Genomic DNA, 25,211 nt, shown 5'->3' with positions numbered 1-25,211 from the left:
GTAAAAGTAATCACTTACACAAAATGGTCCATGTTTTTCTGCTGATGTTTTTAATATGTTTGCCTCTTGAACACACTCACCAAGATTTTCATTTATTTAAAAAATATTTTAATGCACCATTAATAAAGGGTCCAACGCATTAATACAAGAGAAATATTGCAAATAATATTAAAATAATCATCAAATTAAAAGGAAAAACAATAAAAAATAAATGAATGGAAGGTATGTACATGTTTCCTCCTCATTGAGTAAGGAAACGGAACAACATATTTACAGCTTGGAATCAGTGTGTTTCTACAAGAAACAAACACCTCTACAATATTTACATGTACTTCTTTGTTTTTTTGTTTTTGCTTTTGTTTTTTCCTTTCATCTTTTTCTCCTTTATTAAAGAGGGTTGGTTTGTACTGAAAGGCTTTCATTGCAACAAGAAATATCTTACACATTTTCCTGTTTGGGAAAGAACAAAAAACAGGAGTTTAGTTAAAAGTTCAACATCAAAGTTAAACTTTGGACGGCCATAGCCATGAAAATAAAAAAAAGACAACACAAAAGGTCACTGAAATCCCCGTCTGCAACGTATCAGAAACTGGCTAGGATTGTTAACCTCGCAGGGACACGGACACTTTCACCTATCTACAATGCAAACAGACTGTAAGCAGGATTTTTTTTTTTTTTTGAGTTACGATCTTTCAGAAGGGATGACTGAAGTAAAATATAATGCATTCTCATGAATTCTGCAAAGATCTGCAACACAAGGGGAAAACAAGAACTTTAAGTCTTTGAACAGAAACCAAATCAAATAAATGTGCCTTACAAACAGATCTGCCAAGTTTACCTCGAAGGAGTTCTTCTTCTTATTATAACTTTATTTGACTTGGGGCTCTGCTAGAAATGCAAACTTGTAGCAAATGGCTGCAAAGCCAGCAGCATTGTTCACAAACTCACTTGTGTAATTCAGAACTTAACAAAGCAACTAGGGAGAAGGATTTGCAGAAAACGCTTTTGTCAATTGTTTAAACAGGAATTTGTGCGCATGTTGAAACGAAACAGGGTGATATATTGTAAGCAGCAACAAAACCTTTTCTTGACTTACGTCACTGACATACATGCTTTTAACCAACAAACGCAACGGCTGTGAAACCAGCGTCATTGCTAATAGGATTGCGTCCTTTGTGAATCTTTAGAATTCACCCACAAACAGGGACGTGACCTTGTCGACAACGAAACATACTTTTGCGACTTCTCTGTTGACACAGCAGATATAGCGTGCCAAATCATCGCTGACAAACAAGCGATTCGAGCTATGAACGTATACACTCCCCCTCCATTGTGTTGGTGATAGAAACAGTCATTGACAATTTCTGATCCCACCCCCACTGGACATGTGCTCAACTGCATTTCACAAGCACAGCCCTAATTATTGTAGATGAATAAAGAACCCACAAAGAGCGCACAAATAATTTGTTAAAAGCACCTATGTCAGTATCCATAAGTTTGGAGAAGAACAAAAAAAAAAAAAAAAAAAAAAAAACATAAAAAGGGGAATATAAAAGTTTAGCAGTGGCATTTAAAAAAAACAAAAAAACAAAAAAAAACAAAAAAAAAAACAAAAAACACGCACACTGTAAGCTGAAACCTAAATTACACATTTTCACAGTGGGTTAAAACGGCTTTACTCTCATACAGACTGTTGCAAAACAGGAGAGTAACACACAGTGGAGAGAGGAGAAAGGATTTATAGGGCTGGTGGATCACAAAGCCACTGAGGACAGTGGATGGGTACACTGAAGCTCATTTCACTGTAATATACTTACAGCTAATGCAAATAAGTAACAATACCATTAATAACAGCAATAGTAATATAATATAATACTATGAAATGAAATTTAAAAAAAAGCTCCAAAACAACCCTCAGGCTTGGAAATCTTGCATAACTGAAGACCAAATTGATTGAAGTGATTTATCTTAAAAGTTACGCCCTTAGTGAGCGAGTCTAAAAACCCTGAATTTTTCTGGTATTCGTGTGCGTCTCTGTGCGGATTTGTATGGGTGCGTGGTTACAGAAGGAATTCGACACTAGAGGAGTGACTCCTGGACGACGCCGACAAAAGAAAGCCCCTTTCAGACATGACCTCCTTATCATTAACGTGACGGCATCCAAATGCACTGCTTCACATCTGGATAAACACCCTGGCTTCTGTAATTGTCACAAAGAAAATCTTAGAGAGTAGGAGCCTGGCACAACTCTGCTTGCTGCCAAGTCTACAGATAGTTATGCACAATATTATTTTTGCACGTCTTGTGCATGTTTGTGAATTATTAAGTGCCCTAATCAGCAGTAACTTCTGGACGGCATTTTTCCTACCGACTGCTTTTATTAAAGATCAAAGCGTCCCCCACCGATTTGTTTCAGCTACACCCAATAAAGAAAAAAAAACAATATTTCAGAGGCTGGTTATGAGACGCACAATACAACTTCCACAGCAGCATGCAAACACGTGAACAAGTGCTGCTCTTAGAGATAATGGCAAAGGAAATGAACACCGAAATTGTAGTTTCACTTCACTAAAGTCGTTACTAACAATAGTTATTTACAAAAATATAATCCTTTTGAAAGTAAGTCATGAGGAACATAAAAATGACCCATGTCTGACTGATGCCGTCACTTTAAAAGAGTAATGAAGCCATGTCTGAGAGAGTGCCAATAAACATTTGTCCTTTTCTATTTTTTTCTCCACATTGTCTCCTTTCAAACGGATGCCGGCATGGAATCAGACAAATCCTTCATGCCCTGACTGACGCAACAACTTCCTTGGAGCACCCGGTTTTGTCCAGTAATACTGCCACTAACGAGCTGATGCTAAAGGCCTTGTCATGCATCGAGAGCCAGATGACGCCAATCCATCACCCACTAGCTTGTGGAACTGCCTAGAGAATGAAAACTGCGTGTGAAAAGTGCCAAGTGTGTGCGTGTCTACGTCCTAGGTACTGTGAGGCCGGCTATGAGGCCATGAGGAGGGGCAGCATAGTGTACTGGGGTGGTTCAAGTTACACATTTAGGAGAGCGAACTCATGGGGAAAGGGAGGTTGTTTACGGGTATGGCTGGCCATTGGTAAGTGTGGTAGAGAAGTGCGTTGACTAGTTGAGCGTCCCACGACAGTTCTCCGTTCCGCACAGACAAGGGATCTTGTTCTCCTCCAGTGGGAACTTGTAATCGTACGTGATCTCTTCGTTGACGGCAATGGGTTGCTTTGAGTAGATCACAATCTTTTTCTGGGACTCTATGGTGATGACCTTGGCGTAGCAGTTTGGCTGCAAGGGGGGAAAAGCATCGACAGACTGATGGGCGACAGCTGCAGAACTTAACATCAGTCCATATCTAAAGCATGTAAGAGGCAGATCATTGTTGAGTGTTTTCAGACTTACAGTGCAGCAGTGGTTGATGAATCGTGCCAGGTTCCCACACTTGGTGGCATCTATAATCGTATCATGGTCCACTCTGAACAAGTAGCTGCTCCCGATGCCCTGCTGTGCGTAACGCTTCTCTCGATTGTCAGCCACCATCTGCGCATAAAGAACATTTTCTGACTGACCACACCCTCAAAGTGTCTGAAAAACTGCAATTCACATACAGTCATATCAATATTACAATGCAAGAGTAAGGGTCCAACACAGCAGGACTCTTAGAGATTTATTATTTGTATAAGTATTTTACAGATTTGTTTAGATGGCAACAGTGGATAATGAAAACATTTTAGATGTCAAGATGGCTGAAAAGTTTCAAAAACCATCACTGGTTAAACACAAAACTCCTTATAAGTCATACCTGTCTTATGTTTTGACCCACATACTCAATGACCATCTCATCAGCAGCAATGGGCTCCATCGCAAACAGGCCCCATTCGTGGATTCGGCTGCGTCCGAAACGAAGCCTCTTCTTTCGGAACTGCATCAGGACAGAGCGGATGTAATTTAAGAGGAGCCTTACTAGCAATAGATATTTTTATAAACTAACCTGTCCTGAATTAACAGACAGCTTTAAGTATTTACAGGCTATATCTTTGTTTTATAATTGGATCTTTAACAATTCAAAAAGGTAAACTAATCCAAGTTGATAATTTGGTGTGAAAACCAGAAAAAAAATAAATTGTTGACTAGAATAAGAACATGCAAAAAAGGCCCACACCCAAAAGTTTGACCACTGACCTACTGTAGTGAGCAGATTTTCTGCACGTTTAGCACAGAGGCAGATCTGTGACCTCGACCCCGGATTTGTGTAACAATGAAAGCCAGAGATACAGCCTCTTTCAAAACCAAACACACACACGCACACAAAAAACGAGACAAGAGCCACCTTCCAAAAAAACGCCTATTCAGACATTGCATTAACAAATAAACAAATTCATCTTGAAACCAAAAGATAAACCCACCATTGTGAAGGTAAAATTTCTGCATTCAGCCCTGAGTTTCATCTTGTGAAGCTTGGAAAAAACCTTTTGCGAGTTTTGATTGATAAACCACAGAGTTCGTGTCAAAATTGGTCTTGTTTGTAGTCTAAGTCTGGACTTAAAGAAGTCCAGATGCTTTTCTTTCCAAGCTACGATGACCTGGATGACTGAGAACCTTCACAGATGTCTTGTTTGTATTGTGTTTAGACTGTAAAACATGTTGGTATATATCCTACTAAATTCAGCTATGCGCTTCTAAAAGCATGGAATCAGTTTCAGGCTCTGGAAATTTATTCCTTAGATGACCTTTTGATTACACTCGTGAACTGTAAACCATTTAATTTATTGTGTCAGGTGGCATAACTTACAGTGTTTTTGTTTTTTAAGCAAAGATTTTTTTTTAAAGTTAAATCTGTTGACAAGTCGCAGGTTGCAGTTTAACTTTGTCCTTTAGCTTGTAAGTGACCACATGAATATAGTACTGCTTGTACCTTAAGCTGGTTGAGTTTAAGCAGGTCAGAGTCCATGACAGCAGTGGTGCCGATGACAGTGAGGAGGCGGCGCTGCTCTGAACGTCTCTCTGATAGCACTCGGTTAGCACCCTGCCAGGAAACAAACAAAAGAGCTTCAGAGAGTGCAACGGTTACACTAAGACTTCATCAGATGGCCTTGACGGGTAACAGCATGAACCTCAATTTCCAATACCCCTGCTCTTGTAGCAGAGGTTCATTTGCGAAAGAGATATGACTGGAAAAGTTATTACGCAAGAATAGAAGCAAGTCTGCCCTCGAATACTTCAGTCCCAACTACTGCCTTCCCTCTATTATGGTTCAATAATTAAATTCTTCAGATGTTAACTTGTGTTCCTTATACATATCAAAAATTACTCTCATAACTACTGTGAAAAAAACTTGAGTGTTAAAGGGAGCCCAGCAGTGTAACTGTAGCACAAATTTCCAAAAACAAGGAAAAGGAATCTATGGAAAAAATGAAGCAGCTGAAACTTCCTTAGAAACTTCAAACTGAAACAAAATGAACTGACATGTTCTCATGCTACGTCTCAAACATCATTTTAGATTTTGTCAGACTATGCAACTTCTGTGTTTTTACAACCAATTAATGCTTTGCTTTCAGTACTAAACAGATCAATATTACAATCAAGATAATAATCCATGAGATTACATTTCATGTTTCACCTATAAAGCTAAGTGAAACAGCTGTTTCAATGTATCACCATGAAGTTAAATCATGTGTGTCTGTGTTGCTCTGTGTGCGGGGGAGAGATCCTCCTGAGTATCAGTAACTCTTTAAGCCTGCCACAAATCTTTGGTTTGAAAACATAAACAGGGATTATTCATCACGACACATCTCTTTGTTCCTGATATAAGCACATAAAAACCTCAAAGCAGCAGACATATCTCAGTTATTGGGACACTTTGATCAGATAATAAAAGACGCAGACTGATGTGGTGCCCCAGTTACATCTCATTCTGTGCGGAGTCTGAATTAGTCTGTAACTCTAGAAACAGCAAGACTGCATAAAACATGCCACAGTAAAATATAATAATTTGTGTGTATTATTCTAAGGAACTATGCTTGTGTCCATGGAAGCAGTAAGGGAAAGCACAACAGCTAAATGGGAAATACATTACGGAGGAATAAACCTTGCACAGCAACACGATAACGTGGATTTTCCACTCTTAACTCACACAAACACTAAGTGAGCTGATTTTTCAAATGTTCCTGCGTTCCATGACAATCTGGCATTGTGTGGAGGATAACTGGCTGCACATGGGACCAATGACGGTGCATCATATGAGTGTCTGACGAGCATCAAGATCATCACCCCCAAGTGACCCAAACCTTATTTGCAGACATTATAAAAGAGGAACGTTGCATGATGAAATCATAGAATCATCACAGTAATAGCCATATTTAGGCCTATGATAAATGTGTGGGGCTCTGTGACCCCTCTTACTCCTTTTTTTTCTGCTTTTGACTCTAGGCAGACTTATCAGAAAGCTTTCCCTGCACTTACACCAAAGTAATACTCACAAAGAGCTGAAAATAACTGTTAAAAATACTGTGACGCATTCAGGACACATACTATGTTACTGCCCAGCATTATGCACCGGGCAACCATAGCTCTGTAGGTTAAAGCTGACCACACGAACATATATGCAGTAGGACTATATGCATGTAGTGCAACTGTAATTACTCCTGGCACACAGGAAATGGTTCTCACACATTTTTTTAATCAGCCATTACTAACAAATAAAAATAAAAAAAATCATCCAAGCTGAACTATATTTAAAGGTTAGCGCAATACAATCAGCAATTCCAACTTATTTTCCCTAAATTCATTCAAACATTTTTATTTTCTCTGTCCACACGCCTCCTTCAGTGGCTTCATGCCCCAGGTCTTTGAAATTAATTGGCTGTAAATAAAAAAAACTGACTTAAAAAAAATATATATATATTTTTGCATGTCTGTGTTTGCTTAAGGCTGGGAGATGTCTATACTTGAGCAAATCGTGCCTTGGAATACAAAGTGATAAGTGCACAACCGGTCTAGCCTTACTATTTTTGTTTTTTTCTAAGTAAATTCTAATGAAGACATAGTGGTTAGTGTGTTTAGTGTAATAAATGCTGCGCTCATGTTTCCTGTTTGTATTTCCAGCTAAGAGGCACCCAATTCAGCAGTATTTCATGGAAGTTACAGACTGAACCCAGTCTTTTTTAATGAAAAACACATAAAACATGTATTCAAATCCTCCAATCTTTGAATGTGTGATATTTTCTCCTTTATTTTTAAGAAAGGAGAATTGGTTTAATTCTGGATTGGGAATACATGTGCTGTGCAAATTTCTAGAGCTGTTCAACCATGCTTGACGAAAGTTGGAGTTGCACATTTGCTCTGATTATTCTTTCCAAAACACTTTAAAGGTGTGACACTCACTATGATCAAACTTTTCAGGGAACTTCATAAGAATTTGTGATCGTTAGGATCCTTTGACGTAAATTGGATTCATCATCTTTTGTTCAGGAAGGAGTAATTCACATGTGACAAATCCGGATCTACATCAGGAAAAAAGAATTATGGATTTCCTGTGTCACAAACGGGAATGATCACTGTGCTTTACGTGAAATAACGCCTGGACTGAAACATCCTGCCACTGGCCCAGAGGAAGAATTCACTCTTCAACATTCTCGAAATGCAATAACATTTGTACTGTTTTTGAATACTGACGATAAGATACGTGATATGAACATTAAACTCAAAAGCAGTGGACACAACATACAATTTCAAGTATGTTACAATTATGGCTGCCAACAAAACGGGAAAACAAAGGGAAAACTACACGTTTACATTCAAGGTTGCCGCACTTGTTTCGTCTGTTGTTAAATTCATCACACCCTATCCCCACTCTAAACCCACTTCTAACAGCAAAGATGATGAGAAAAAAAAGAAAAAAAAAATGTCAGTCAGCAAGAAATATTTTTGTTTCAAGTAGTCTTGCAAGGAAAAACAAAAGCCTAATGTTTTCAGACATCACATTATTCCTGTGAACGACCACATTCTGACTCATACAAGCCTGATAAATCAGGAAGCCCGACTAGAAACGACACGCATCTCGCACGTTTCTCCATGACTCTTATTTTCACACAGTTTTTCAGTTTGTATTGTCCTTAGAGCTGGGCGATATGAGATTTTTTCATATCACGATATGTTTTTTTCATTTCAGGCGATAACGATATCTATCACGATATAAGCCAAATAACTATATTTGTAAGATTTAAATGTGCCGTTGCTCACAAGTAAAATGTGAAATAATCAGCAGCTTGTTTTTATTTATATATTTATTTCCCATAATAAGTTCAACAGGGTAGATGTACTTAAGGAACATGAGACTTTTTCAGATAAAGGCAAATATTGCAAACTACACAAAAGGCAGCCGCTAAAGCGTTTAAGTTTCAAAATAGAACAAACAAAACAGACTAAATTGTCAATTCCACTTAGAAACAAAATATTAATTCTAAAAATAAATCTTAGTTTGTTTTACAGAAGAACAGACAAAACTGACTAACTTTTGTCAATATCAAATAAACTGAGAACTAAAAGGAAATTCTCAATCTCTCCTTGTTGTATAGCTGAGCTTTTCAAACAGTTTTAACAGTTACTTTAGTCTGACAAAAGCCGAATGACGAATTAGCGCTTCCAGTCAGAGACTGAGGCTACGTCCACACGTACACGGGTATTTTTGAAAACGGAGATTTTCCGTTTTCGTTTTAAAAAAATAATCCCGTCCACACATAAAGGCAGAAATGAAGAAAAACGCTGCTAGGAACATGCCAAAGCAGCAGGTGGAGCTAGATTCCTAACCGTGCAGAAATGTTGGCCAATCAGAAGTCTAGAAGCCTCGGTGGGAAAAAGTAAACAAAGCTGGGGCATAGAAGCAGAACCGAGTCGTAAGTGTGGACGGACAGTAACTGTGTGTATATGTAAGCATTTAAACACTGCAGAGAGTAGAATTAACAGTAACAGTATTGTAGAAATTCATTTCACCGAAACAATAACGTGGCGCACAGTGTGACGCATGCACCAGTTTATTGTATTTCCAGACTTGCTTTCGGCACAATTTACAGTGCACGCTACTCTGTTTTTTGTCAGACTTGAAATAGCCGAAATACCTTCACACTACGGAACTTCTATGGCTCTTCCGTTCGACAATCTCTCCGGCATTGGAACCATCATCTGTTTTCTCTTCGGTCACGCTCGGTTGATTTTTCTAGTCGGCACACTCATTTCCTCCATTACCCGCTGGCTGCTTCCCAAACAAACACACGTGCGGCTTGGCACTTGTGCTGTACGTAACAAGTCACGCGACGTGACGCTGCGGCTGTGATTGGTTCGGCTCTGCGCTACTTAATTTGGATTGGCTGACCTTTAAAAAAAAAAAAAAAAAAAAAGGACAAGAGCGGCGAGGTCTATCGCGATAGCTTAATTTCTCTATCGAGTAAAAGTTATATCGCGATACATATCGTTATCGTTCTATCGCCCAGCTCTAATTGTCCTTCTTTTTTTTTTAAGCATGATTATAAATCAATAATTTACTGATTATTATCAGCCCTTATAGCACTGTTGTTGTTTTGTTGAATTTAATGTTCTTTTTACTGACAAAGAATACATGCCATGCTTTAAACATATGAGCAGTGATGTATGTGACTGAAATTAAATATAATTTGTTTTTCCTGCATGAGTCTGTCTCAACCACCAGACAGCACAAATGTAATGCCTAAAACCTCTGTATTGTAAATGTCCACATACTCATCATCTTACTTCTCTGTCATTTGAAAACCCTCACCTTTTTCCATCTCAAATCCTAAAATTACCACTTCAACTAAGCCAAATATGAATCACCTCCATTCCAAATGCCTGAGAGGCACTATCTAGCCAAATGTTGACTTTATAATAATACCCTGAAACAGCTACAAACCCCTAATAATTGATTACTGAGGCAGTGGAGACCAGCAAAATATTTTTCCTGGAAAAAAAAAAAGGTTCAACTGGATATCACATTAAAATTCCATTTAAACCCGGCTTCAACTTTCCACACAATCGAAAGCACGTCCACACCAACGTCTCCACTGCCAATCAGATTTACTGACTTTAGGTTGTGCTGCACGCACAGATTCACCTCACGGGCATTTTATCCTGTTCTTTCAACAACAAATGAAGAATCAAGCACAACAGAATCTCCAATCTCACAAACATTAGATTAGGAGAGTGAACGTTATCTGTGAGCGAGTGAACATGAACATTGAACTGTCCAAGTGCGTCGGCCTGTTACCTGATGCCGACTCGTTTTAAGGAAAAGCCTAAACAAGTTTCGCAAGATATCTCAAGTATTTCAGCAAAGCTTCTCAACTGCTTTAACAGACAAAATCAAACTGATGTGAGAACAACAGATTCAATAAATGGAAAAGAAATAAAAGAAGATGCATCCAAAAAGATTTGGAGTCTGCCTACCGAGGTGTCGACATTCTCCACCTCCCGTATGACCTGCTCGGGTAGGTCAAGGTCCAGGTAGACATCCTTCTCCTTGCGGCTGATGGCGTAGTACCCCTCGCTCCTGGCACAACCGGTCACATGCTCACGAAGCTGCCCATCTGTGTTCTTCTTTTTGCGGCGAGGATTTGGCAAATTGGTTAGTGCAGCCCAAAGGTCAAGGCTGACAACAGGGCACCAAATATCAAAGCATTCCTCAATTTAAAAACGTCACGTTATGCAGACAATTTAGTAAATTCATAACAGTCAGACTTTTTGGATATTGTGTCACTTCCATGTAAATCAAACCTAGTGCCCATACATCTTTGAGGTGAAAGATAATCACTGAAAAGGATATTAGTATGGTTGACCCAATGAGTGTCATTGAGCCAGTCGGAGCTATGGTCATCCTGCAGCAGCTTCTCATAAGTCTTCTTCAAAAACGACAAGTCTTCACCATCCAGACCAGAGTTCCAGATGTCATACAAGATGGTCATCTGCTCAAATTCACTGCGGTTGTCAAACTTCACAGCTGATGGCTCAGGCGCTGGGACAGGTTTCGACCAGTTCTGGGATGTTATTACTCCTGCTTCTTGCAAAAAGAGCCGCTCACTCTTTCTCACTTCTTCAACCAACTCTTCCTCAATGTCTGAGCTGGACAGCTCCCCAGATTCAAGCTCCTCCACATCCACATCTTTGTCCAAATCTGAGTCCTGCAGGAAAGAAAAACAGTCTTTTAGTTTCTAGTCTATGCGGTGTTTACACTAATACAGACTGACACATTGGACATTTCTCTGGCCAGTTAAAGTCATCTAATCCATAACAATATTCATAACTATATTCAGTGACTGAATGTCATTGACATTTTGGTTGAACATAAGTGTTCTTAGAAAAAAGGCACAGGTGTTGTGCCAAGATGCAGTAAAGATCAAAGATTACAATGCAGGGACTCCAGCAACACTTAACGGGAAGAGGATCAACTTTATTGACTGACCAACGCATTTCGCAATTATGTCTCTAAAATGTAGACTTAAAACGAGATGTCTAGAAAGCTTCTCTTTCTTTTGTTGATAAAATAAATTAAATTAATTATCTAGTCCAGTGTTTACTTGGGCATGCCTTAACCAATTTACCAATACCAACCTGTTATATGTCAGCTGGTTTACCTATGAAGATGTGATTGGTTAATTTGAATTTTTTTCTGTTTCCTGCCTTTTATTGAAGCACACTTCTACTATGTGTTACTATGACCCTGATGAAGGCCACAAGCCAAAATGCGTTGGTCAGTCAATAAAGTTGTTCATCTTCCCTTTAAGCGTTGCTGGAGTCCCTGCATTGTGATTATTTTCATCCTCTCCACACACTTTGGAAGCAGGTGAAGTTGTGCCAGAAATTTTTGCAAAGACCAAACCTGAACCTGAGGTAACCTATTGTTTGGAGCACCATCTGGTATTTCAAATACCTATTAGAGAGGAGATGCCTCAGAATCCGTCTGACTAAGTTCAGGGGGTGAAAACAGCAGAGACTCAAAAACAAATCAGAAACTCATCCAAATTGGTACTTTTTCATATATAGTGCACGAGTTGAGACAGTTTAATTCAGACGAAGTCTCTGGACTGTTACCTGCTGTATTTGCAAAAAGCGCCATCGGACATTAGACGTGTCACTGGCAGGTGGCAAGTTTATGGTTAATGAAAACTCATCTGCGCAAGTAAAAGAAGTTTTTTATGATGCAAAGCACCTGGCTGACATTAGCTTTAAGCAATGCTAAGGAAATGTCAGTAATTCTAGTGTGATTGCACCAGTAAGACTGAGAGCAGAGCGCTTCTACAGGGTACACCCTGTTGTTACCCCATCTGTTTTCAGCCAGAACATACCCAAGAATAAAAAAAACAAAACTGTATCACACAGTTCTGTAAATGCAAAAAAACTACATTTCTGTCTACACTGGAAATATATTCCTGGTCTGGAGAGCCCAAAGGTTTACCAGCGGATTCTGATTCTGAAAATTCTTTCAAGACATGTAAAACTCTTCAACTGTACCAATTTCAAAATTCCAACTTTGGGCTTACTGGTAATGAGTCAGTGCTATTGTTGCCTGTGGCATGTTTACGGTTATGACAATCTCAAACATTTACAGGAACAAACATGACAAATATACCTCTAATTTCCGCTTCCTCTTTTTCTTGCCTGGCTGCTCCTTCTGCTTTTTTGTGTGATGAACCTCAAGGTTTTCTTTATCTTTTCTCTTCCTCTTTTTGCTCTTTTCCTCTTCAGCTTCAAAACCCTTGCCAATTAGGTTCTTCTTCTTTGGTGATGGAGACACCGGCGTAACCTGGCCCGTATCCTCAGAGTCACACATCTCTCCCACTGCAGAAAAGAATTCTCCTGCATCTCCCCGTGACGTAAGTGGATCTCCAATGACTTCCTCTGGGGCTTCCAGCACGCCAGAAATAGAGTTGAGGTCAGCTGGGAGCAAAACAGAAGAATCTTGTCTGGAGGAAGTCCTTTTGGCACCAGTTGGTACTGGTACAACAGGGGGTTTGCAGTAGTTGTGCTCCATAAAGACGATTACAGCCCCTGGACTCATAAGGAGGGCCAGTGACTCTGGGGCGAAGTAATTTCCTTCCATCTTGTGCTCCTCTGCTTCATCAGATGTTTCTGTCTCCTCTGAGTCTCCAGGATCAGGGTCCATTTTCAAAGCCACATCAGCTAACACAGAAAGGTCAGTTGTTGAAGCAGAGGCCAGCTGCAGGAGGCTGGAGGCCCCAACCTGTTCTCTTAGTCTTAACCTCTGCTCACTTTCTTCCTCATCCTCATCTTCCTCTCTGAGAGAGTGACAGGAAGAAGTAGACAGGCTAGATGTCCGTGGTCTGCCTCTGGACCTTTTGTTGACAGATGGTGGTGCTGGGGCCTCCTCAAAGGCCATCCTACACATAGAGGCATGGTCCAAAGGCAGGTTCTGCACAGTGCGGCACACCATAACAGGAGGAGCAGGAGATTTGGGAGACTCTTTGCCTGCACCGCGTTTGCTAGGGGATTTGACTGGGGTAGTCTGGGGAGAAATGAGGGGTCCTCTCTTGGTCTCCTCGGTATCTTGGGTTCGTCCAGATGGGGGCACAATGAGAGCATTCCCTTCGCCTGGTTTAGAGGCAAAGGGAAGCAGCTGGATGCCCTGACTGGGACGAGATGAATTGGGTGAGGTTGCAATGATGGGTGAGTCTGGAAGCCTGCCTGAAAGGAGGGGAGATTCACCCGAAACTTGAGACGGAGATGGTGGTGCAGCTGGCAATTGCATTTTGCTTTCGTTCTCGTCTGTAGAGAAGGAGACTGTCTTTTTGCGCTTCTTGAGAGGGGGCACAAGAACGATAGGGGATGTAGGGCGTGGGTATGGTGGTGAGGGGGGATGTTTGGTAGGCGCCGTTGTGTCTGCCTTGCCATCTTTTGTATCACCTGAGAAAAGATACAAGTTTTCAAAGATTGAACTCGAACTGAAGCAATTATGTTACTGGTGCTTTTTGGTGATTTATAACAACTTCTGACTAACCTGTTTTGACCTCTGCCTTTGGAACAGCTACATTATTTTCCCTGAGAAAAACAAAACAAGCATTTGAGTGTTGAAAAGTACAACATTCATTGTTATATAATTCTGATTACAGCAGTACAAGTGATGTACCTCTCATTGTCTTTCTCAGTTGTGCTATCCATAGTTGACTCATCCATGCTGTCTGGTCCTTCACTCTCTGCCCGCTCTCCTTCCTCTTCATCTTCATCCTCTTCTGATGAAGATGAAGATCCTGAAGATGAAGAGCCTTCAGAAGAGGATGAGAGGCTCTCGTCATCACTGTCTGCACTGAGGACATCATCTAAAAAAATAAAAAAAAAGTCAATGTAAACAGTCATGATAGCTGAAAATAAGAACAAAGTTATGAGATTCCTGTTTGTGGTTTACCATCAGACTCTTTTCCACTTTCGTCTTCCTCATCCTCCTAAACATGGGGGGGAAAAAAAGTTGTCATCACAACAATATAATCACAGTGACATCCTGCCATCTACAGGTGAGGACAGAATTTGTAACCCTGCTATGAAAATTTCTTTTTATTGCATTCAATTCACTACAGAACTATTTCCTAAGTGGTGTTAAAGAGAGCATGGAATTTTTAAACACAGCTTTTCCAAACATATTGGGTTTTTTTTGGATGCTTACATTATTTTACTTTGCACACAGATTTCATAAAAACTACCAGGGTTATTACCCCCCTTGATATTAATAATCAACTGCATATCCTTTTCCTGGATAACAGCCTGCAGTTGTTTGTTATAGTTTTCATCAAGTCACACACACACACACACACACACACACACACACACACACCCTGAGCAATCGCAGCCCATTCTTCTTTGGCAAATCTCTCAAACTCCTCCAGAGATTTAATGGGTTTTCTGGCACAGACCTCAGTCTACAGTTCACCCCACAGATTTTCAGTGGGACTCAAGTCAAGGCTCAATGTTAACTTGGCTTTCTGTACCAGGAACAACCCATGCTTGGGTGTTGTTGAGTTGGAGAACAAAGCTTATGTTCTACAAACATAAGCATTGTCTCCATGGCCAAAGAACTCTACTTTTGTCTCATCTGACCAAAGGAAACATTTCTTTGGTTCCAACTTTGCTTAGTCATTCACTAGTGTCTTGGCAGTTGTTAATGGGCTCTTTAGACACCTCAAACCCATGCTTGTTTTAGTACTGCATGCAAATTGGAAAATAACCTTCAGTTTGAACCTTCACAAAGTCAAAGCACATCATTGCACAGCAGTGGTTTGTGCTATGGCTCAATAAAAAGGTCTCATTTTCTGGCGACTTATAAAGGTGACACTGGTAATTTTTGATTTCTCAAAAAATTGTTATTGTGTGTAAAAACAAATCAAGAAACAACTAACTTATGGTTTCTAAAAAAATTTAAATAAATAGTATCCTTACAAGTGCTATGTTAAAAATCCCTTGTACGTTTTAAAATAATGGTGATCACCAGTTCTACCCCTTAGCCTCCTAATAGATGCACATATAGCATAAATTTGAAAATCCTAGGCGACTTCCTTCTTGAGTTATTGTATTCACAGGAGTTTCAGAAGATCAAGGTCACCGGGAGTCAAACTCATGTGAGATTTTTAGTTGATGCACCAGTGGTATGAATTTCAAAATCCTATGCTGCCTCGTTGACGTCGCAAACTTGGGATGCCCGCCTGCCTGCCCAATGGGGTGACAGCAACAGCCCATCAGCCTTTTACAGCTGAGAGGTAGAAACTACTTTGGAAAGTTTTGAAAACAACTTTAATTTTCATACGAGGCTAATAATTTTGTTCTTATCTGTAGCCAACTAAAATAAATGACAACATGAATTATAAACTCATGTTATCACATTCATATATTCTAATAATCTAAAGTCATTTTTTAAAAATTGTGTTTTAATCTTGAATCACAATTTTAAAACAAACAGACAAACCTTTTCAGTAGAAGAACCATCAGATGTTTCTTCTCCCTCACTGTCAAGCTCCCAGGGTTTCCGATTTCTTGGCTTCTTTTTCCTCCTCTTGTTGTCCCTTTCAGCTCCATGCCTGTCTGCCTCTGGTAATCTCTCGTCAGCAGCTGAAAACAGGATAATTTAAGACTTACATGGAGCAGATCAAGTAATCCAACCTTTTTTTAAAGCCTGAATTACAGCTGAGCAAACCTTCATCATCTTCGTCCGGTGGTGTTGAGGGCCGTGGCCGTTTCATGTCGCCCTCTTCAAACTCTAGAGGTTCTTTCCGTTTCACCTGCATAGTTCAAAGTGTTTTTTAAGAATAAAAACCCCCCAAAAAACCCCAAAATTGACTTTACAAAGTCTGACTATTTTTCAGAACTAGAGGAAGTACCACAAACTGACAACACCAAACACTTGTGCACTTTTTGAATATTGTGGTACCACATAAAAATTCAAAATATTAGAATGACAATATCAGATATTTTAAACTACTCTTGACACCATTTATTGACTTAAGCTTGACATATACTGTGCTGAACATTTATACAGTATGGTTTACCTGTGACAGCCTTAAATGTAGCTTGAAGAGTATCTAATAAGAATTCCAACTACACAATGCACCAACACAATCATTATTATTGGTCCATTTGGTACTAACATGCACTGTAAATACTGCACTATTGCCTGAGAAACAATAAGCAGGAAAACAGCATGATGATAATGCAGTGAAACTTATGCCGTTTTATTATGTTCATGTCACATTCAGTTCATGTATGAACAAAATTACTGTCTTTTCTAACTCCTGACACTGGACAGGTCTCCCTTGTAAAAACAGAGTTCAGTACAACTAAATAAATTCTGTATTTATTAGGTCCAACATGGAGAACAGTTTCAGTTACCATTTAGTGACATCAACAAAGTGCCTCAACAAGGTGGCATACAAGCACCACTGCCACCTAGTGTTTTGGTGGTGTAATGGCAAATGAGACACTCCAACAAACAAACATAAAATATGAAGGCAGTATAGATTCCATACAGTAACATGGAGATGAAACCAAAATCTGCAGCAATAAAGTACTGTTACCTTGAAAGAAGGCAGTCGTAGTGCTCCACGGAGAGAAAATCCCTCCATGCCACCACTCTTTGCCCAATCCACAAGAGACATGAGAGGCTCCCGTGGACGGTTGACCTTTTCCTCTTTTTTCTCTTCATCCCGTAACGCAGAAACCCCCCTAACCATCGTCTGGAATGGCTACAAAAAGTAGACATTTACAGAAGATATTACGTTTTTCTGGCCTCGTAACAACAGTCTTTCTTTTATATAGTTAACTGACTAATAAAAGCATCATTAAACTGAGATGAAATAGTAACAGGAATGACATCTTTCATTAAAAAAAACAAACAAAAAAACATGCTAATTATAAAAAAATCAATTACAGTTAAATGGAGGAAGCACATACATAAACTAGTAAAATTATTAAGTAACAGGGTGGGCCTATTTATTTTATTTTACATGCACAAAAATTAACTGCAACCTTAGAAAGATGACCTTCATTATTGTTGAGGCTGGGCTTCCTTACCTTGGCCTTGGTCTCTTTCCGCTCCCACCACTCGTCAAAGGTGGCAAAGGCTACATTCTCCACCATCTTGCGGTTCAGGTCCCTTTGCATGATATTCTTCATTTCTTGGATAAGAGTGGCCAAGACCATCTGCACTGTGGCTTCATGAGGATTCTCTGCCAGCATGGACATCTCCTCCCCTGGAGCCCTGTACTCATCTCCATCCCCAGGCAGCATCGTGCCATAGCCAGGTGGGGGCATATAAGATGGGTAGTGTGGCGGTAAGACATGTGGAGGCCAGCCACTGTGTGGAGGCGGGATACCATGGTGTGGATGGGGTGGTATTTGAGTGCTGTGGGGATCGGGGTAGGGATAGGTCATGTGGGGTGGCATGTATCGGTGGTCTTGGTCATAATGAGTGCCTGCCCCATTGCCCTCTTGGTCCATGTAGGGGTGGTGTGTGTGATGTTGTGGAATAGAGTGGAGATGGTAGGAATTGTAGTCTGCAGTAGCTGCCTCACCCGGGCCTGTGGTGCCATTGGATGAGGACATGCGCAGCTGGTGTAGGCGACTTAACATGTGGGTCTGCATTTGGAAAGACATAGGGGTTCCACCACTGTACTGGTTCATCAGCTCCATGGAGCTGGCATAGTCATACATGTGGTGAGGCATGGGGGGAGGATACTCAGGATGCAGCTCCATGTGAGGAAGGGGAGGAATCCCTGGTGGAGGTGGGGGTTGTAGGGAGTAACCAGGGGGTGGTGGAGGGGGCAGATGAGGGGGGTAGGATGGTATGGGAGGGTGCATGGAGGTGCCAAAGTGCTGTGCAGAGTCAGAGATGGGTGGGGGTGAAGATGAGGGGTCTGTTGTTTGTGAAGTCATGGCAGCCTGAGATGAAGAAGGTGAGGATCCTGAGGTGACTGATGGCTGGTGGGTGGTCACGGTTGTTATGGTCGTAGTCTCCTCCTCCTCATCTGAGATCTCCATGTCTTCTCCTGAGGAATGAGGAGAGGCCTGAAAGAAAACAGAATTTACTGTCTTAAGTTGAGAAACCACCCACATATTGAAGCAAATTCTCAAAATAACACTTACTGAATTATTTTTCTGTCCCACTTTTCTAACATAGAAACGGGCACATTAAAAGCAAGAAACCAAAACATGAACATTATGTTTGACAGCACTCAGAATGTTAATCACTGTGTCGGTACTGAGGAGGTTTTTATTCATTTCCACCAAATATTTATTTCTCTGCCCACAGACAGGTATTTCTGGGTGACTATCAAAACAACTGATTCTATTTATAAAAATAAATTGAATCAGGACAGATCATACCTGACTCTGTCCATTAAAAGGTGGTGTGTGCGCTCCTGTCCGGCTCTGTGCATCAGCAGATCCAGCCTGTGAAGACTCTTCCTGCAATACTCCAGGACCAGCTGGGCCGACTTGGGCCTGAGTTTCCTCTGGGGGTGGGATGTGGGGAGAATAAGTAGAAACGGGTGGTGTAGATGCTGTAAGTACTGTGGGGCTCTTCCTGCCTTCTCCCCCTTTTCCCCTTTTTCTTCCTCTGTGGCCATCTCTGTCTCTTTCCCCTTTCCTCCTGTGGTCTTTCTCGCCATTGTCCCCCACCTGTTCCCGCTCCCCTTTCGCATCACTTGACCCACGTCTTGTTCCAGCTCCACTTCCATGCTTCTCCTCTTTCCTATCCTCCTCATCTTCTTCATCAGAGGCAAGAAAAGAGAATTTAGCTTTTTGTTCCTTCAAAAGCATCTCAATACGAGAGTCCAGACTGCTGCTGTGGTAGACAAACGGTAAACTCTCATTGGTGGAATCTGGCTCTGGGGAGGACGAGTCCCTTTGAGGGGGTGGAGGGGAGCTAGAAGAAGATGAAAGATGGTGGGGAAGGGAAGTAGAAGAAGGAGAATTTGAAGAGGAAGCAATGGTGGGGTGGGGCGGAGAAGAAGGCGGGGGTGTCTTGGGTGGGGCAGGTGGGGTGCTGGGACGACGTTTGGGTTTTGTCCATTGTTCTTCACCAGCAGGACTATCCTGGTTGAAGTCCAGTGTTCCAAGTGTTTCTGCTACAGCTGCTGCAATAACAGAAGCTGGTGGGAGAGGTGGTGTAGGAGGTGGAGGGAGAGCACTGTGGTGACCATGGTAGTCTTTTTCAGCACCTAATGAAGGCAGAGAACCCCTCTCTGTGAGACTTGTGCTCCCTAGGCGAGTGGAAACGTCCAATCCCTGAGGAGGGGCTGGGGCAGGCTCTTTGGAGGAGTATGTAGAGTAAGATGATGGGGGAGGAGACATGCTGTTAGATGAAGAGCGGTACGAGTTGGAATTGTACCTGGGATCCGAACTGTTAGAGTAGTCACTGTCCCTGTCTCTATCTCGATCTCTGTCTCTGTCTCTGTCCCGGTCATGGCTGCTTCTTCTGCGGCTGCTGCTGCCATGGTGGTTGTGAGAATGGTGGTGGTTGCGGTGTCTCTGGTGGCCGTGGTCACCTGACCGAGAGCCCAGGCTGTCTCGCCTGTACCCCCTGTCATCCCTGCGATCTGAATGGTGGTGGGAATGATGGGAATGGTACTTTGAGGAAGAGTTTGTGTCTTGCTGGTGATGATAAGATGACCTCCTGGAACCAATCCCCGCTGGCCCATACCGTCCCCCTGAGTCTCTTTCACGCTCCCTCTCCCTTTCTGACATTAGGGGCTGATCATATTGGTTGGCAAGAGGTGGTGGGGGCATTGAGGAGTGGTGTGCCATGTGTGGCCCAGGTCCTCCAACATTAGGGTAAGGGGGGTAGCATGGTGGCTCATTGGGACGGTATGATGTTGTTGGGGGGTACATAGGACGACCCCGGTGATACACTGAAGGTTCCTGTGCATCATCAGAGTAGCGTGACACTTTGTATCCTCCAACCGTCGAGGAGACTGCAGAAGACGAAGATGAGGAAGGTAACATGTCCTGGGGAGGGTAGCCGCTGCCCATTGTGCCAGTATTGTAACCAGGATGCCTAAAATGCAGAAATGAGGAATTTATATATGAACCACTAAGTCAATCAATGATGCTTTTTGACTTTATGTGAAAAGGTAAAATGTTGTTTGTGTTGTAACGTCATTTAAATGTTTTTGTTTTAAAAGGGATGACATGAGAAGGATTTTGAGAAACACAATAAAAGCAATAACAAAAAATGGACACCATCAGTCATGGACTGGTCTTTCCAATGCCCAAACCTCAACATTACTGAGGAAACAGAGAAGGAACAAATGACAGCCAACATCCAAATAAGAGCTTAGATATGACCTTCAAAAAGTCTGGAGAACTATTTCTGAAAACTACTTAAGTAAATTACAAGAAAGCTTGCCTCAGAAGGTTCAGGCTATGTGGAAAAATAAAAGGTTTTCAAAACAAATATTTCAAGACTATCGAACTTGTTAGAATTGTACAAATCTTGTTTTTTTGCCTCATATACTGTATTTTCATGTATGACTGCATGTTTAAAAAAAATCGCTGCATCCATTTCTCATTTTCCTAGCAAAATATATCGAAACAAGGGGTGCCTCAGTCTTTTCCACAGTACTTTGAACCAAACCACAACAGTAAGACCACTTAAGGTAAATTTTATTCAAGATGCTTTGTTCCAGTTAATTATCAGAAACTAACCTTCCACCAGCATAGCCCGAGTCTTGTGAAAAAGGGGTCCCAGATCTTGAGCTGTAAGGTGTTCCTCCCCCACCCTGAGATGACGCAGAGGAGCTTGGGGTGTAAGGACCTGCCATGGAGGAGGGGGGCGTGTCTAGACGCTGATCATAGCCAGTCTCTACAGAAGGTGTGACATTTCCCGATGTGAGGGCCTGGACCCCTGCTGCCAAAACTGCAAGCTCACTGGAAAGCCTTCGCCTCATTTCTGATGGCTATGGAAACAGAGTAAAAATGTATAAAATTAAATGCATCTTCATTCAGATTACCACTCAAGCATGACATCACTAAATAAGTGAAGAGATGTTTGTGCAGTCACAATACCGTGTCAGGCTGTGGCTGTGTTGTAGCCTGAGGCTGAAGCCTGTCTGTCAAAGCCTTGCCTCCTAGAGGCACTGTCTGAGGAGTGTAGGACCCATTTACTATCAGGTCATAATATTTCTGCCTCTGTTGACCTGTATAAAAATAAAAGTCACAGCTATTTAAATGCAAGCTCTCAAACCGAATCAACAGACAAACAATTTATATCTAACATGGTTTGTATGAAAAACTTTAGATTTAACTGCAGCTTAAGTTTTTTCTGTGTCACTTGACTGTTTTGTTAGCAAGTCTTCTTCCTTTGAGGAACTGCTCAAAAGATTACATGAAAAAGTGACTCTCTTTGTCTTTTGATTTAAAATTGCAAACTGCATATAAAGAAACTGCCCAAAGCATCACTGTAACAATGTGCATCAGATGGCAAAGAGGAGACATTTTAACTTACCTTTTATATCCAACTGAGCATGAATGATGTTCCCCATGACAGAGGTGTTGTGCAGGTGCTTGACTGTGTCCTTGGCTCCTCTGGTGCTGGTGAACAATACTCGGGCCAGGCCTAGGTGCTTTCTAGTCTTGGGGTGAAACAGAATCTCCATCTCCTCCACCTCACCAAACTTGGCACACATTTCTGCCAAGAAGGGTTCCTTGATGTTGTCATTGAGTCGAGCAAAGGTCACCTCCTTGAGAGGTATGGGACCCACATAGAACTCATCAAGCTGCGGTAACAAATTAAAGGATCAGTGAAAAGATAATCAAACAGAAAGCTCCCGAGACGTGTCAAATGAACACTAATCCAAGTATTCTCACCTTAAACTTTGGCACTGGCAGAGACAGCTCTGTATATCTGGACCACAGTCTCCGGGGTCTTGGATCTCGCAGTTCTCCCACAGGTGGAAATCCAGAGTCCTGGGGACGAAAAATAAACAGCATGCAACATACAAACAATAGTCGAAATGATTGAAGATAAAATAAATAAATGTGAACATTAACTCACTGGCACACTGAAATGCACTCCATCATATCTGTAGATCTTCTGGGTGACACGCCTAATGGCTGGGTCCTGGACGAGTTTGTAGCTTTTCCACTGCAAACTGACAGCTTTTTGTGAATCTGCCCCACCGTCTGGATCCATCCTACAACTGTCACACAAAGAAAGACCACCATTACACACACAGTGCAGAAGCTACTGATAGAAGAAGAAAAAAAAAAGACCGGGCATCAGCACAGGGAAGTAAGCTTTAAAAAATCCCTGCGGAATTAAGCCAAACAGATACAAAGTGCTGCAGTAATTACAGACTATGAGCACTCTGTATGGCAACCTGTCAGGCTAGCGAGCTGCGTCACATCAGCTGCTAACGATCAACTTTTCGGACATCTATATTTCAGTTGTAGTTCTTCTTGCATGGGTAAAATAAGTAAATTAAACAGACTAGCAAATGGGACGCTCTTAGCCGCGGATATGATGCCGTGTGCTGTCAAAACAATGATCACCGTTACGTCACTGACCATATACTTCAGCTAGCCACCTGCTGTTAGCAACGGCTAACCTAGAATATGCAAACTGCTGCTTTCCGGCATCATGACAGATTTCACGTTCCACGCATTGAATCGGGCTTCAGAAACACTCAGTAAAACGCCCACCTATCCGTTTCTCTCACCTCAGATCAGAGCGATGTGATTGTAAATTAGTTATGCCTTCTCGTTTTAGCTAGGGCAAGTCAACGGTACGGTAAGCTAATGCTAGTTAGCAAGAACATCACGTTAGGAGTTAAAACTGTGCTCTTCATGTCCCTCAACCCACAGCGATAAAATGTTACCAGTTACGTGCCTCACTACGAGGATCTGTAGACTCGTTTCACCTTCAGTTTAATTAAATTCAGACCCCTCTCCTCTTCGACACCTACTGCCCGCTCATCCGAAAGTAGCAACCCGCCGCTACAGTGTAGGCAGCTCCAGCCAGGCCCGGGAGACGAACAAGAAAAACACTGAGTTCCTAACAGAAACGGCTCACCTCCGGCCCGGCTTTAACGCAAAACCGACGAGCTAAAACGATACCGCTACCATTCCGACAGTTAGTCAAAACAGCAACGCGCCTGTTCGAGCAACGGAGCCATTGTTTTCGCTTCGAAATCCTGACATTGTTGAGAGAGCGGCCATCGCGTAACTAACCTGAAAGCCTCGCCTGTTCTCCATCAGTGTGTTCAAAATGCAACCTGCGATTACTCACCGGCACTTTCGTCAAAGCTGAAACTAAATACAGGGAACTTTCACATTGACACATAACACTGTACACACAACAGCATTAAAAATTGTTAATGTAAATAAAGTCATTTGTTTTATTCAGCGTGAAATTTACGCATTTTTAAAAATTGGTTTGAATCTGCTCCTACATTCGCAAGTATAAAAAATGGCCAAAGGTCCCTCTAGCGGCTGATAAGCAAACCTACCTCAAAATTACTGTCAAATATAATTTATTGTATATTAAAATCTTTCAAGGCTCATATTATACTTGTAGTGAACACTTTAAAGGAATTTATTTCAACATATTAAGTGTATTTATACCGCTACATCTTGAAGAATTTAATTACTTGCCACATACACAATTACACATCTATAATGTGTAGTGAAGTGCTTAAGTGCCAGACTGGCTGTACAAAAGAAAGCGAAATAGAGAAGTATTCCAATCAGCACCCCCCCCCCCCCCCCATTGTGTTAGATAGCTGGTCAACAGCTATCAGTTGAGTAGCTGAGTATCAGATAGGCAGTGTGTGAGTTGCAGTCTCATTTAGCAGTCTCGCGGCTTGAAGGTAAAAGTTCTGCCTCATTCTCTTGACTGAAGTAACTACACTCCTAAGGGCCACCATCAACGTCGTGATGCTCCGACTAAGGATGCTTTCTATAGTGTAAGAATAGAAGTCCCTGAGCATCCCAGCCAGGAGTTTGAAATCCTTTTTCGTTATCTAAAGTAGGAGAAGCAATGATGGGATTTCCTTATCATGAAGTCATCTCTGATAGAACAGCAGCCAGTGGGCACAACTTGGAATATTGATGCTGCAACTTGCTGTAAATAAGCTACAAACCATGAAATTCAAATAATTCGGACTGACCTTAGGCACAGAAGATCTAAACAATCTCCAAAGCTTCAAGGTGGGCACTCAAGATTTTTGTCCCTAGTTCAATAATTAACCAGATGTAAAATATGCTTATAAGCTCCGTCTGGAGTACCTGCCTTGTAATGTTGAATAGTGTGACAATAAAGTTGGTCTTAAGACATTTTGGATAGGAAATTCCATAATTTATTAAATAAGTTGATTAACACCAAGTTGGTTACACTGCAGGGATATCAATCTGTCCGGTTATGAAGAATAAACTGTTGCAAATCCATGTTGTTGGGGACAGCATAACATTTGCCATGGTGTTCCTAGACTCCGTCACTTGAACACACCAAGGTGCTTAGCATGAGCTTGTTCTCATCTGTGTAAAGAACAGGGTGCCAGTGGTGAATCTATCAAGCTGCATGGGGCACAACTGTGATTGCAGATCTTACTAAAAGATACCAGGATCTTTTAGTAGGACCTCATGTCACCACCATGGAGCCAGGTTCAGAGTCCAGTCACAAACA

At 41.5% G+C, this 25,211-nt stretch overlaps 1 protein-coding gene across 4 annotated transcripts; it reads right to left on the bottom strand.

Moving 5' to 3' along the window:
- Positions 1-29: 29 nt before the first annotated feature.
- setd1a (SET domain containing 1A, histone lysine methyltransferase) lies at positions 30-23,781 on the bottom strand. Of its 4 annotated transcripts, none has more exons than XM_004552445.5 (21): positions 23,759-23,781; positions 22,584-22,728; positions 22,397-22,495; positions 22,035-22,305; positions 21,596-21,726; positions 21,236-21,486; positions 18,914-20,585; positions 17,603-18,595; positions 17,107-17,274; positions 16,230-16,314; positions 16,002-16,144; positions 14,454-14,490; positions 14,178-14,367; positions 14,049-14,089; positions 12,663-13,954; positions 10,860-11,214; positions 10,484-10,665; positions 4,944-5,054; positions 3,831-3,950; positions 3,431-3,568; positions 30-3,316 (listed from the first exon to the last, which is right to left on the bottom strand). In XM_004552445.5, the coding sequence occupies exons 2-21, from the start codon at positions 22,719-22,721 to the stop codon at positions 3,143-3,145; spliced, it is 6,591 nt and encodes a 2,196-aa protein (XP_004552502.2). In that variant the 5' UTR covers positions 22,722-22,728; positions 23,759-23,781; the 3' UTR covers positions 30-3,142. The 4 variants fall into 4 exon arrangements, with proteins under 4 accessions (XP_004552502.2, XP_004552500.2, XP_076739513.1 ...); XM_004552443.5 differs by lacking the exon at positions 23,759-23,781 and adding an exon at positions 23,418-23,752; XM_076883398.1 differs by lacking the exon at positions 23,759-23,781 and adding an exon at positions 23,449-23,752.
- Positions 23,782-25,211: the final 1,430 nt, after the last annotated feature.

This window comes from Maylandia zebra, linkage group LG4, assembly GCF_041146795.1.
Source record: "Maylandia zebra isolate NMK-2024a linkage group LG4, Mzebra_GT3a, whole genome shotgun sequence".
In the NCBI taxonomy this organism is placed as follows: Eukaryota; Metazoa; Chordata; class Actinopteri; order Cichliformes; family Cichlidae; genus Maylandia; species Maylandia zebra.
Note: the sequence above shows the minus strand (reverse complement) of the source record. Positions and strands in the feature narration are given on the sequence as shown.